The sequence below is a fragment of the Pelophylax lessonae genome (assembly GCF_965119305.1).
Source record: "Pelophylax lessonae genome assembly, chromosome: 8".
NCBI lineage: Eukaryota > Metazoa > Chordata > Amphibia > Anura > Ranidae > Pelophylax > Pelophylax lessonae.
In genome coordinates, this window is record NC_138775.1 from 253585215 (window position 1) to 253600452 (window position 15238).

The 15238-nt window shown below is 45.7% G+C and overlaps 1 protein-coding gene across 1 annotated transcript in view; it reads right to left on the bottom strand.

Moving 5' to 3' along the window:
• DNASE2B (deoxyribonuclease 2 beta) overlaps nt 1–15238 on the bottom strand; it is a 41244-nt gene that overhangs the window by 25088 nt on the left and 918 nt on the right. The window contains exons 2-3 of the mRNA XM_082264862.1: nt 9059–9230; nt 1751–1832 (exon numbers count right to left, since the gene is read on the bottom strand). Of these exons, the coding sequence (XP_082120988.1) occupies nt 1751–1832; nt 9059–9230 (254 nt within the window). The remainder of the gene's footprint in view (nt 1–1750; nt 1833–9058; nt 9231–15238) is intronic.

Genomic DNA, 15238 nt, shown 5'->3' on the forward strand with positions numbered 1-15238 from the left:
TTTGCCTAATTAGAGAGCCGCCTATGCCTATAGCATTTCTGCAGTCTACCCCTTATAGCATTTGCACAGTCTCTGCCCATCTCCTATAGCATGTCTTCAGTCTCTGAACAACTCCTATAGCAGCAGTCACCAACCAGTGGCCCGTTGCCTACTGATGGTCCATGAGAACAATTTGGTGGTTTCCAGGGGTTCTTCCACAATTAACATTGTGATGGATGTATACCGCCCAATGTTGTTTCCAGTGTTGTTCTCAGAGCGCACTGACAGTCAATATTGTCAGTGTGCATAGATACCCGATGCCTCCTCTGTAGTTCCAGCTTTTGTAAACTCAGAGGGAGGCACCAGGAGTAGCGCAGAGAGCAGGAGGTGAGGAAAGAGGGGACTTCCAATGGCAGCGCTGATCACAGACTGTGGGAGGGAGCACGGAGCTCAAGCACATGATTGGATAAGGAGGTAAGATTCAATGATGAGTCTGTGTAAGGTAGCAGAGTGATTCAGAGTGCAGGGGGGGAGGGCAGAGGGGGGAAGAGAGTCAGAGCATTGTGTGTATATGGCAGCTGTGTAATCTGGGGGAAGGGGCAGAGAACAGGAGCACTGTGTGTATGAGGCATGGAAAATTCATGTTAGTGGTCCGCAGGATTTAGAATTATAAGTTTAGTGGTCCGTGGGGTCTTAAAGGTTGGCGACCACTGTCCTATAGCATCCCCACAGTCTGACCATCTCCTATAGCATGCCCACAGTCTCTGACCATCTCCTATAGCATGTCCAAAGTGTCTGATCATTTCCTATAGCAGGTCCACAGTGTCTGACCATCTCCTATAGCCTTTCCATTGTCTCTGACCATCTCCTATAGCGCTTTCACAGTGTCTGACTATCTCCTATAGAATGTCCACAGTGTCTGACCATCTCCTATAGCATGTCCACTGTCTCTGACCATCTCCAATAGCATTCACACAGTGTCTGACCATCTCCTATAGAATGTCTTCAGTCTCCGACCATCTCCTATAGCATTCCCACAGTGTCTGACCATCTCCTATAGTATGTACACAGTGTTTGACCATCTCCTATAGCAGTAATGGCGAATCTTGGCACCCCAGATGTTTTGGAACTACATTTCCCATGATGCTCATGCACTCTGCCGTGTAGTTGAGTATCATGGGAAATGAAGTTCAAAAACATCTGGGGTGCCAAAGTTTGCCATCACTGTCCTATAGCATGCCCACAGTGTCTGATCGTCTCCTGTAGCATGCCCACAGTGGCTGACTATTTGCTATAGCAAATCCATAGTGTCTGACCATCCCCTGTAGCATGTCCACAGTGTCTGACCAACTCCTATAGCATTTCCATAGTCTCTGACCATTTCCTATAGCAGTTCCAAAGTGTCTAACCATCTCCTATAGCATGCCTACAGTGTCTGACAGTCCCCTATAGCATGTCCACAGTGTCTGACCATCTCCTATAGCATGTCCACTGTCTCTGACCATCTCCTATAGCATGTCCACAGTGTCTGACCATCTCCTATAGTATTTCCAAAGTTTATTACCATTTCCCATAGCAGTTCCACAGTGTCTGATCATCTCATATAACATTTTCATAGTCTTTGACCATTTTCAATAGCAGCTCCATAGCAGCTCCATAGCATCTGACCATCTCCTATAGCATATCCACAGTCTCTGACAACCTGCTATAGCATGCCCACAGTGTGTAACTATCTGTAGATTCTTTATGTAGACAATGAGATTTAACTCACCCTTAGTGTGACCATAGTGTGTGGAAAAGTTGTTTGTTCTTGGAGGGGCATCATTGTACATCATATACGCTGTGCTGTTGTTCTAGGAAATGAGAGATATCAAGTCAGCGGACACATGATGCTGAATGTGATGCTAAATTACACGAATTAGATGTAAGGCAACCTGTTATCATGAAACTTACCAAAATAATGGAAAGCCCTTTCAACTATTGTGCACATGAGTGAAAAACATCTTTATATAAGCTGCATTTTTATTTTATTTTTTTTTTACAGAAAAATAACAGACAATAAAACATAAAAACCATAAATGAAAGTACACAAATTACATTAAAATACACAATTAAGAAAAAAAAAAAAAAAAAACACAAACACCTGGACGTACATTGTGGTGCCTATATCTGCTGGTGTGCATTGTGTATCAGCATTGTGGTGCGCTGTTGCGATATGTTGCGTATACTTGTTTTACATGGTATTGAAATGTAACAAAATTACACTTTATACAACTCTATGCGCAACTGTACGTTGAGAATGCGCTGCAGTGCATTGCATGTGTTTTTGTTCATTGCACTGCAAAAAAACTGAGAAATTCTCAATTTTTGTGCAATGTACACTAACACACATGTATGATGTAAAGATATTTTTTTTTTGTGTGTCTTTGTTGAACCCGCGTTAATCAATACAGCTCAACCCAGCTGGTGTAAGAGTCCAGGGGACACATCTGTCTCTAACGACAGGGAATTGCTCAATTTGCTATTATAAGTGTAGCACCCTCCTAGGTCGGTGCTAGGAAAATGTATATGTGGCCCTGTCTGATTATCTGTCACATGTTCCAGGTGTGTCTGTTGTGTCTGGGGTGTCTCCCCACTGTGTCCAATGAGCGATCTTGTTGGTCAGTGGAGAAAACCTAGCCAATAGCACACCAGGGTTTATGTCTGTCTCAGTGGGCGGGGTTTACCGCATTGCACCCTGGGATTGGATATAAATCTGTGGGGAGAATGTGACAGAGCGTCTTTTGGCGGGAGCTTCAGTCCCAGGAGGAGGTGACGGCTGTCTCTCCTCCTGTCAGAGAGTGAAGGTGGTCCAGGCAGTCGGCCTAAGGGGACCAGAGGTTGAGCTGTGCTGCAGAGAGGGATCCAGAGTGTTGCCGACCAAGTGGAGCTGCTGGGCAGAAGTCTTCAGGAAAAACAGTATCGTGAGTACTTAAGATCTGCCCAGGGGTCTGCCTAGGAAAGGGGACCACTCCAGAAGGTCAAGGGGATCCAGGAGCCATCTAACCAGTAGTTGTGGCAGTAAAAGGGGGTGCCAAGTCTTAAAGCCCTAAAGATAGGGAAGTGAAAGGTGTACAGTCAGCTACCTCAGGAAGGAGTACCTCAGGGAGCTAAAAAGGACTTTGATAGTCAAAGACAAAGTCACAGTGTCGAGTCAGCATTAATAGGCATCCGGCCAGCATTAAACAGCGTCAAGCAGCATTCTCTAGAGTCCCTGCCTAATTGTGCATAGTTCAGTTGTTGGAGTATCCCACTCATCCCTTCTCCCATCCAAGTTCCTAAATAAAACCTAAAAACCCAAAGATACTGGACTGGTTCTTGTCTCAGTGCTCACACTTGGAGAAACATGTTCAAAGGCAGTGGCGGCTGGTGCTCACAATTTTTTTTGGGGGGGCGCAAACAGAAAAATGTAATAGGCATTGCTTTGCGGCAAAAATGCTGTAAAAATTGCGTGACTTTGAGGTCGCAAAAGTGTGAAAGGGGCCTTCAGTAAATAAGGTATAGTGTGCCCCCTTTCAATGCAGAGTGACCAGCGTGCCCCCTTTCAATGCAGAGAGACCAGTGTGCCCCCTTTGAATGCAGAGAGACCAGCGTGCCCCCTTTCAATGCACAGTGACCAGCTTGCCCCCTTTCAATGCACAGTGACCAGCGTGCCCCCTTTCAATGCACAGTGACCAGCGTGCCCCCTTTCAATGCACAGTGACCAGTGTGCCCCCTTTCAATGCGCAGTGACCAGTGTGCCCCCTTTCAATGCACAGTGACCAGCGTGCCCCCTTTCAATGCACAGTGACCAGCATGCCCCCTTTCAATGCACAGTGACCAGCATGCCCCCTTTCAATGCAGTGACCAGCATGCCCCCTTTCAATGCAGTGACCAGCATACATGCCCCCTTTCAATGCAGTGACCAGCGTACATGCCTCCTTCAATGCAGTGACCAGCATACATGCCCCCTTTCAATGCAGTGACCAGCGTACATGCCCCCTTTCAATGCAGTGACCAGCGTACATGCCCCCTTTCAATGCAGTGACCAGCGTACATGCCCCCTTTCAATGCAGTGACCAGCATACATGCCCCCTTTCAACACAGTGACCAGCATACATGCCCCCTTTCAATGCAGTGACCAGCGTACCTGCCCCCTTCAATGCAGTGACCAGCATACATGCCCCCTTCCAATGCAGTGACCAGCGTACATGCCCCCTTTCAATGCAGTGACCAGCGTACATGCCCCCTTTCAATGCAGTGACCAGCGTACATGCCCCCTTTCATTTCAGTGACCAGCGTACATGCCTCCTTCAATGCAGTGACCAGCATACATGCCCCCTTTCAATGCAGTGACCAGCGTACATGCCCCCTTTCAATGTAGTGACCATCGTACATGCCCCCTTTCAATGCAGTGACCAGCATACATGCCCCCTTTCAATGCAGTGACCAGCATACATGCCCCCATTCAATGCAGTGACCAGCGTACATGCCCCCTTCAATGCAGTGACCAGCGTACATGCCCCCTTCAATGCAGTGACCAGCTTACATGCCCCCTTTCAATGCAGTGACCAGCGTACATGCCCCCTTTCAATGCAGTGACCAGCGTACATGCCCCCTTTCAATGCAGTGACCAGCGTACATGCCCCCTTTCAATGCAGTGACCAGCGTACATTCCCCCTTTCAATGCAGTGACCAGCATACATACCCCCTTTCAATGCAGTGACCAGCGTACATGCCCCCTTTTAATGCAGTGACCAGCATACATGCCCCCTTTCAATGTAGTGACCAGCATACATGACCCCCTTTCAATGCAGTGACCAGTGTACATTCCCCCAATGCAGAGATCAGCGTGCGTGCCCCCTTCAATGCAGTGACCAGCATACATGCCCCCTTTCAATGCAGTGACCAGCGTACATGACCCCTTTCAATGCAGTGAACAGCATACATGCCCCCTTTCAATGCAGTGACCAGCGTACATGCCCCCTTTCAATGCAGTGACCAGCGTACATTCCCCCAATGCAGAGATCAGCGTGCGTGCCCCCTTCAATGCAGTGACCAGCATTCATTCCCCCAATGCAGAGATCAGCGTGCATGCCCCCTTACTTACCTGGAGCAGCGGCGGGCGGCTTCTCATCAGTGTCCCGACGTCAGGCCCGGCGGCGCGTCTCCTCCAGTCCTCCCGCTCCCGCCTCCTCCTCGGCCAATGGCATGGGGTTTGCCTTGCGGGCCAATCAGGAAGCGTGTATCAAATGCGCTTCCTGATTGGCCAGGAGGAGGATCGGTTGGACAATAGCAAATCTTCATTCGCTATTGTCACACAATGGGTGGGCTCGGGGCGCACTGCTCTGCGCCCCGGCTCCACCCTTTGCATCACCCTATTAGAGCCTCTGGCTCTAATCAGGTGATTTAAAAAAAAAACATTAAGCTCCATGCGTCTGGCGCCCCTGCATGCAGATTAGGGGGCCGGACGCATGGATGGGGGGGCAGCGCCCCTGCGCCCTCAATACACCGGCCGCCACTGTTGTACTTTATTTGCACCCGGTGACCCAGGGGGACCCACAGCCAGCAACTATGCTGGGAATTGTGCTACATAAATAAAGAGCTGTGGACAGTGGCAGCCTTTCATTGATTTGTACAGGAAACGTAGTGGTGTGAACCAGGCAGATAGGGAGACGGGGCATTTTGCCTTGTCATGCAGTGGGACTGTGCTGGAATAGCTGCCCAGCACAATCCTATCACATGTGGTATAAATAGACCCTTAAAGTGTTACTAAACCCACAACAGTAAAGTCAGTGTGTATATGCAGTAAAGCATGCTTGTTATACTCACTGTGTAACCTAAGGGGTTAATCCTCTGCATTGTGTAAAAAGGTTGTTTGATCCTGTCTTCTCTGATCCTCCACTTCTTTCACACTCCCCAATCCATCTCCTGATAGTACAAAGCCTTGCACTCTGCACATGCTCAGTTTGTTGTGTATTGCTAGCGAGTTTTTTTTTTTTCTTAGGAGGGTGCATGTGATCAGCACAGGGCCAATCAGCACTGTCCAGAGAGAGGGTCAGGGGTCCTGCAGCCTCATAGGACAATCAGAGTAGAGGGGAAACTCCTCCTACAAGCTTTAACCAGACACTGACAGAAGTCATGATACTTCTATACACTGCTGATGAGAATAGGTATATAAGAAGGTTATATTTACTAAAATAATTGCATTTCCATGTTCTGTGTACTGTGGGAGACCAGATATAGTGAATGCAGGCTCCTGGGTTTAGTAACACTTTAACCACTTGCCGACCGCTCACATTGAGCGTACTGCGGCAAAGTGGCTCGTTATCGTCCAGCAATGTAGGTCTACGTCGCTGGACTCCTCCCCTTGTGGGCGGCGCGCGCGCGCCGCCGGAAGCTCGCTCCCGCTTATTCAGACACAGCAGGAGTCGGGCCAGGGGAGGAGAGGCGGTGATCACCGCCGCTCTTCCCCGATCGTCGGGGATCGAGTGTGGAGATCCGCCCGATTGTGTAAACAAAGCGGGCGGATCTCCTAAGTGACAGTCAATCACAGATTACAGGATTCAGCATAGCTGAACCTGCGATCTGTGCCTGTGTCACACAATCCCCTCCCCCCCCACACACGTCAGTAAGCACCAGGCAAACATTAACCCCTTGATCACCAATAAAAGTTAACCCCTTCCCTGCCATTGTCATTTTTACAGTAACAGTGCATATATATAGCACTGATTACTGTAGTAATGTCACTGGTACCCCCAAAATTGTCAAAAATGTCAGTTAGGGGTCCGATCTGTTGCCGCAATGTCGCAGTCCCGCAATAAAATCGCAGATCGCCGCCATTACTAGTTAAAAAAAAAAAACAATAAAAATGACATAAATTTCCCGTAGTTGGTAGCTGTGATAACTTTTGCGCAAACCAATCAAAATACGCTTATTGTGATTTTTTTTACCAAAAATATGTAGCAGAAAACAAATTGGCCTAAAATGTTAAAACATTTTGATTTTTACACTTTTTTTAGGGGAATTTCATATGAAAAATGTGAAAAATATTGTTATTTTTGTCGCTCTTTTTTTGTTTATAGCGCAAAAAGTAAAAATCGCACAGGTGATCAAATACCACCAAAAGAAATAAATAATAAATATTGCTGCGCCAAGTGAATCAAAAAATTAACAATTAATAATACACAGAATAGCATGTATAAATCATAATAAGAAAGCAAATCAATGCTTATACCAATATAAACTTTTCAACAATCCAAGTGTTTGAAATCAGGTGATTAATAAAGTCCCAATAGTGCACAGATATATAATATAATAGATATTAAGTGAGCTAAAAAAGTCCAAATAAAAACACTAAAATGGAAATCTTCAACTGTGATTGAACAGTGCAAGAAGTGCTCCACTCTCACTCGAGTGCTCCCGGTGATACACACGTGTACTACCATGTTTGCCTGCTGTTGGAAGCCCGCACTGCTTAAGTGCAGGGATATGTAAGTAGATTTTTGTGCATCCTGATTTAATAAACTAGCTTAAACAGAGAGCACTAGATCCCTTCTCCTATTTATTTTATGCTGTTCCTGGCGCACTCGGAGGGTCAGCTAAACCAGAAGGAGAGGAGTGAACAGGCTGTGTATCCATAACTCTTAAGCGTGTGTAACTCCTTGGAGTCTACCCCTAAGGTGAGCTGCTAATTTTGCACCAATCACCGGGAGCACTCCTTTTTTTGATCATTCGCTATAAACAAAAAAAGAGCGACAATTTTGCAAAAATAACAATATTTTTCACATTTTTTTGTATGAAATTCCTCAAAAAAAATGTAAAAATTAAGATTTTTTAACATTTTAGGCCAATTTGTTTTCTGCTACAAATGTTTGGTAAAAAAAAATCACAAAAAGTGTATTTTGATTGGTTTGCGCAAAAGTTATTGCGTTTACTAACTAAGGGAAAGATTTTTGTCATTTTTGTTGTTTTTTTTGCGGGACTGTGACATTGCGGCGGACAGATCGGACCCTTAACTGATATTTTTGACACTTTTGGGGGTACCAGTGACATTACTACAATAATCAGTGCTATACATATGCACTTTTACTGTAAAAATGACACTGGCAGGGAAGGGGTTAACTTTATTGGAGAAGGAGGGGGTTAGTGTGTCCTTAGGGGCATGCTTCTAACTGTGATTGGATGTGGCTTTTCATGTAACAGTAGAGATCGACAGTCCTACATATCAGGACCGTATGATCTCTTCTGTTACACAAGGGAGATTGACAGGCGGCTTTGTTTATGTTAGCCGCCTGCCTTTCGCGACGATCGCGAGTGAGCGGCGGACATCGGGTCTGCCGCTCACACGCGTGGGGGGGGTCCGTGAGCGAGCGGGAGCGCGCCTCTGGCGGCGCGAGCGGGAGCGCGCCTCTGGCGGCGCGCGCTCGCTCCCTAGAGCCTCACAGGCTAGCGACGTAGTACGCTTTTTGCCTGTGAGGGACTGACTGCAGACGTAGATAGAAGTTAGGCAGTCGGCAACTGGTTAATGGTTTTGCACAGAGCAGCCCAGACCCTCCTCTTCTCAGGTCCCTTTTCAATTCTCCTGGCCCCTCCCTTCTACTTGCTATAAGGCACCGAGCCGAGCTGCAGCTCCCTGTATTCATTCCGACAGGAAGCCGACATTTTGACAGTTGGGAAGTGTGAGGGGAAGAAGGGATGTACTACACACCTCCTGTGTACTTTGAGGCTGGGTTCACACTAGTACACTAGTACAAATTGGATGTGGGTTTCCACTGCATCCAATTTGCATGACAGGAGAGTGTGCCCGGCTCTCACTGGAGCCAGTTCACACATCTCCATGGCTGCTGCGAAGCGGATTGCACAAGGGTCCAGTGCTTCTTTGGCTCTGTTTCAGGTCCTAATTCAGGCAAAAATTCGGGCCTGATTAGTCCTGAAATGGCACAGGTATCCTGAGTGACAGGTGATTGTGGTGGTTGATTCAACATGGGAACTTCTATGTGAAATTGTAAGATCAGATTTCTACAGCTGACCAATTACAGTACATAAAACGGGTGCTCACTTTATAAGATGTATACATCTGCTGTAGCACTTGCCCCAGAGCACTCTGAGTCATGTTAATGAGGAATTTGCTGACTTGCCATCCTTGTGACCCGGAGTCCAGATACAAATATTCCAGTCCTGTTCCCTCCGTCTCATTGATTCTATACCTTGGTAATTTGTAAACCACAAACCTGTAAAACATAACATATTACTGATGGAACTTTATACAGTGTACACAATACTAAAGTCTCAATACACAAAGCTTTATCCTCAGATTAAAGTAAATAAAAAGTCACTGCCTTGATAGCGCCCCAAATGGTGAATATAGCATTGCTTGATTAGTCTAAAAAAGGTTACTGTATTACCTTTTGCTGCCCATGTAACCCGTATGAACAGCAGCAAAGAGGTTGGACCACCCACAAGTTGCACATACAGTATCTCACAAAAGTGAGTACACCTCTCACACTTTTGTAAATATTTTATTACATTTTTTTCATGTGACAACAATGAAGAAATGACACTTTGCTACAATGTAAAGTAGTGAGTGTACAGCTTGTATTAGAGCCCATTCACATTAGCGCGACTTGTCAGCCTGACAAGTCGCGCTCGGTCACGGTCCATTGATTAGCACAGGACCCGTTCTAATAGGAGCGACACAAGTCGCTCCGACTTAGAAAAAGGGTCCTGTACTACTTTGGGGCGACCTGGAGGCGACTTGCATAGACTTCCATTATGTGAAGTCTCTGCAAGTCGTGCCGAAGTCGAGGTGCACATCGGTGCACGCGACTTCACAAGTCGCCCCCCAAAGTCGCGTTGCGCTAGTCTGAATGGGCTCTAACAGTGTAAATTTACTGTCCCCTCAAAATAACTCAACACACAGTCATTACTGTCTCAACAGCTGGCAACAAAAGTGAGTACACGCCTAAGTGAAAATGTCCAGATTGGGCCCAGTTAGCCATTTTCCCTCCCCTGTGTCATGTGACTCGTTAGTGTTACAAGGTCTCAGGTGTGAATGGGAAGCAGATGTGTTACATTTGATGTTATCGCTCTCACTCTCTCATACTGGTCACTGGAAGTTCAACATGGCACCTGAAACATCTGGGGTGCCAAGGTTTGCCATTACTGGCTTAGGCTATAAGAAGATTGCCAGGACCCTGAAACTGAGCTGCAGCATGGTGGCCAAGACCAAACAGCGGTTTAACAGAACAGGTTCCACTCAGAACAGGCCTCGCCATGGTCGACCAAAGAAGTGTACATGCTCAGCATCATATCCAGAGGTTGTCTTTGGGAAATAGACGTATGAGCGCTGCTAACATTGCTGCAGAGGTTGAAGGGGTGGGGGTGTCAGTCTGTCAGTGCTCAGACCATACGCCGCACACTGCATCAAATTGGTCTGCATGGCTGTCATCCCAGAAGGAAGCCTCTTCTAAAGATGATGCACAAGAAAGCCCCGCAAACAGTTTGCTGAAGACAAGCAGACTAAGGACATGGATTACTGGAATCATGGAATCATGTCCTGTGGTCTGATGAGACCAATATAAACGTATTTGGTTCAGATGGTGTCAAGCGTATGTGGCGGCAACCAGGTGAGGAGTACAAAGACAAATTTGTCTTGCCTACAGTCACGCATAGTGGTGGGAGTGTTATGGTCTGGGGCTGCATGAGTGCTGCCAGCACTGGGGAGCTACAGTTCATTGAGGGAACCATGAATGCCAACATGTACTGTGACATACTGAAGCAGAGCATGATCCCCTCCCTTCGGAGACTGGGTCGCAGGCCAGTATTCCAACATGATAGCGACCCCAAACACACCTCCAAGAAGACAACTGCCTTGCTAAAGAAGCTGAGGGTAAAGGTGATGGACTGGCCAAGCATGTCTCCAGACCTAAACCCTATTGCGCATCTGTGGGGCATCTTCAAACATTAGGTGGAGGAGCGCTAGGTCTCTAACATCCACCAGCTCCGTAATGTCGTCATGGAGGAGTGGAAGAGGACTCTAGTGGCAACCTGTGAAGCTCTGGTGAACTCTATGCCCAAGAGGGTTGAGGCACTGCTGGAAAATAATGGTGGCCACACATTTTCACTTAGGGGTGTACTCACTTTTGTTGCCAGAGGTTTAGACATTAATGGCTGTGTGTTAAGTTATTTTTTAGGGGACAGCAAATTTACACTGTTTTAAAAGCTGTACACTCACTACTTTACATTGTAGCAAAGTGTCATTTCTTCAGTGTTGTCACATGGAAAGATATAATAAAATATTTACAAAAATGTGAGGGGTGTACTCACTTTTGTGAGATAGTGTGTGTGTCCATGGTAGGCTGAAACGCTCGCTGCATACATCCAGCACAGTGACCGAGCTGTCATAGGCAGCTCTCAGTCTCTAGTTATGATTGGGAGCCAGCAGGATGGGCTCTTGATCATGTGACTACTGTAAAAGCCAATCACAGTGGTTATGTAGGAGTCTGCCCCCGTCTCCCTCAGTGGAAAAACGCACCTAAAGGGACACTGTGGTTGGGTGTGAAGGGGTTAACAATCACTGTAAAAAGTACCTTTTTGGTTTTTACTTGTGGTCATGTGATCGCACATTCTTGGTCTGTGTCCTACCCTAATTAGGGGCAGGGGTAGGGGGTTACGTTTTCCCCTGGGACTGACGTCAGGACTGGAAGCCAAATTGAAGGGAAGAGATAAGGAACTGTAAAGACTGACCAATGTTGGAGTTCAAAAAACCATTTAGGTTCATTGGTGCTGGAGAAAGCTGTGACTGGCCACTGCTTCCAGGTTCCGACAACACTAAGGGGATCAGCCATGTGCAGAGCAGCTGAATAGCATTGTCAGACCAGGACAGGGAATAAATCCAGATTATACCTTTGTCAGGACAAATTGGGCTTTAATTTGGTGGTAAATGGTAATGGACATCTCCTGATTTTTTCTTATTATCAAAAGAAAACTGGCACAAATTAGTAAAAAAAATATTTAAAAAAAATGTATTTAGCCCAGAAAAGGGGCCGATAGTCATTGCGCATGAAAAGAGTGTACTCCAGGTTCCAACCAGAGCAAACATCTCTTACTACAACAGTATTCGCTGTAGGTAACATGTTTTTGTGTAGCATATTGAGGGTGGCCAGCCTTCAGTCTGGGAGCAGACCTCAATGTTACATCAAATATGGAAATGTACCTTTGTTACATGAGTGACACTAAAACCCCGTTCACATGGGCAGAATGTCGGGAGACATTTCCTGGTTCAAAAAACAAGGGCTAACATTCTTCCCCTGTGTATGTCGGTCTGTCCAAAAGAACCTGGGTGTTCAGACGGTGCTGATTGCAGTGTTCCCCTGTCAGAACACAACAGCTCAGTAGGGGAGATTGCTGGACTTAACCTCACATGGTTAGTACAGTGTCTTCGACCGTAGCTGTCAGTTTTCTTTCATGCAACGCACAGTAGTCCCTACGTTTAATCAGACTATTGGTTCATCCATCTTTTTTTTTCTAATTTTAGAATTAACAGTTCCTGGATACGCTCCTCTATGGTTTATGTTTGTTTAATCTCTTGTGTTCTCCTTATGCATATGCTTTGTCCAATAGAGATTCCACTTAATTGTCAATTCTTCTGCCTTTGCAATAATATTGGAAATATGTCTATCTTAGACCCTTTTGTAAAAATCTTTAATAAAAAGATTGAAACGAAAAAATGTAATTGTATTTTTCTTGCTATTATTATAACCTACCACCAAAGATAAAACAAAAACAAATTCTCCTGCTCCTGATGATTGCAGTGATACCGCATATGTGTATGTTACAGTGCCTTGCGAAAGTATTCGGCCCCCTTGAACTTTGCGACCTTTTGCCACATTTCAGGCTTTAAACATAAAGATATAAAACTGTAATTTTTTGTGAAGAATCAACAAGTGGGACACAATCATGAAGTGGAACGAAATTTATTGGGTATTTCAAACTTTGTTAACAAATAAAAAACTGGAAAAATTGGGCGTGCAAAATTATTCAGCCCCCTTAAGTTAATACTTTTTAGCGCCACCTTTTGCTGCGATTACAGCTGTAAGTCGCTTGGGGTATGTCTCTATCAGTTTTGCACATCGAGAGACTGAAATTTTTGCCCATTCCTCAAAACAGCTCAAGCTCAGTGAGGTTGGATGGAGAGCGTTTGTGAACAGCAGTTTTCAGTTCTTTCCACAGATTCTCGATTGGATTTCGTCCGATGACCGATCTGCCGAATTTTGGATTGTTAGTATGGTGCTTTCAACAGCCGACTCCGACTTTTCGGCCGACAAAATCCTGATGTGCAGGCTATACAATTTTTGTCGTCCGTCAAAACAACGTCCGATTTTCGTCTCATTAGTACAGATTTAGACGGAAAAAAAATCTTAAGAGCAAGACTAGGCATGCTCAGAGTCGAAAGAACACATAGAAAGCAATCCAACACATGACATCACTTCTGAAGTAGAATTCTATCGTACGGGAAAATTCGTATGAAAAAAACCTCTTCACTTTCCACATCAGACTAGCATGCCACAAAAAACGGACAACAGATCGTTCGATAATCTGATCATGTGTACGGGGCTTAACTCTATTCCTGCCACTGATCTAGATCAAATCCTGATCAACATTTCTTTTTTTCCCTTTTTTTTTTTTTTTTACACACATTTGTTTTGTATACATTTTCTCCTCTAGCAGGAGAAAAAGATACAATGTATCATTCTCTCCATTCAACAGGAGAGGAAAAAAAAACACAGTGGTGGGCTGCACAGTGACTGATCACTGTGATAGACAATCAGAAGCTATCACCATGATTAGGTGATCAGGAAATGGGCTTACCAGTTCCCGAACCTTAGTACGGGACCTGGGGCTCTCGGTGACAAACATATGTATGCATATATGCAGCCTCATGGAAGAAGAAGATCCAGTTTAGTAAGGCCGTAATTAGCATACACACGGTGGGAGGGGGTTAAGTATCTGAATTTGTCCTGGTCTCAGGCTCCTTTACAGCAGAACTGGAGTATGAGAAGGAGAAGCAGTCAAATTGAGTTCCTGCGTCAGAAAGGTCACGCCAGTATGGAAGATGGCTCTTCTGTATGAGAATCCATGCGCAAGCATAGATTGGCCTGTGCATGACAGTGTGTGCAAATGCTGCTATTCTTGGCACCAAGCAGACTATTTAAATTAGATAGCTGCACATGGCCAGTGCTGGCTTATCTTCAACAGTACCTATTAACCTGAGTTCAGTATTTTCTGACTGATTTCCTCATTTTGACCCAGCTTGTTCTGACCTGCTCTTGCTATTTGCCTGTACCAATCTTGGCTTGCTCCACAACCACGCTCCCGCCTGCTCCTTTTGCTCTGGATCTGCTTGCCTGATACTGACCATGGCTTAGAACCTGACCAAGTACCTGCTGCTGATTCTGTGCCAAACTGCTAGACCGGCCTTCCCAACCTTCAACCAGACCTGCCTTCAGCTCCACCCATCATGCACATGCCTGCGTACCCATCTGCTGATTCTGTATTCAGCTTTTGCATCTGCTGCTCCAGTGACCGTCCCCTGCCTGTCATCCACACGTCAGAGACCTGACCAGTGGCTCCCATTCATCTGTACCAGTATCCAGCAGACCAGCAAGGCACTTGTGCCACCCTTGTCCTATCCGTCCACCTAATCAGGAGCCCTAAGCTAAAGAGAAGCCATCCTCATCTAATCAACTTCTCCTGCCAGGTATGTAACACCCTGATGCTGAAGTGCTAAGAGGTATCCAAAGGTTTCTTACCTGTAGGTATTTTCAGTACTATCTTGAACTTGAAAAGATTAAGAGGAAAAGTCCCATTGCTTTCTATGCTACACTCACTGTAACTGAAACTCCCCCCAATGTTTGTATTTTTCCATGCTGTTGGTGGGCAGCCCAAATGGGATAGTGTCTTTTCTTTGTTCATTTTCTTGAAGCTTGCTGAGTGACTCTGTGACTTTAGAAAGGTAGCAGATAATAAATAGATTATATATACAGAGTATATATATATATTAGGGATCGACCAATTATCGGCAAGGCCGATATGTCGGTGGCCGATATGCACTTTCCCCGATATATATCGGTAACGGCCCTGGAACTGGCCGATATTGCCGATATTTTTCAAAACTTTAAATATACCGATACGTTGTGACCAAAATATCGGCCTTGAAAAAACCATATCGGTCTATCCC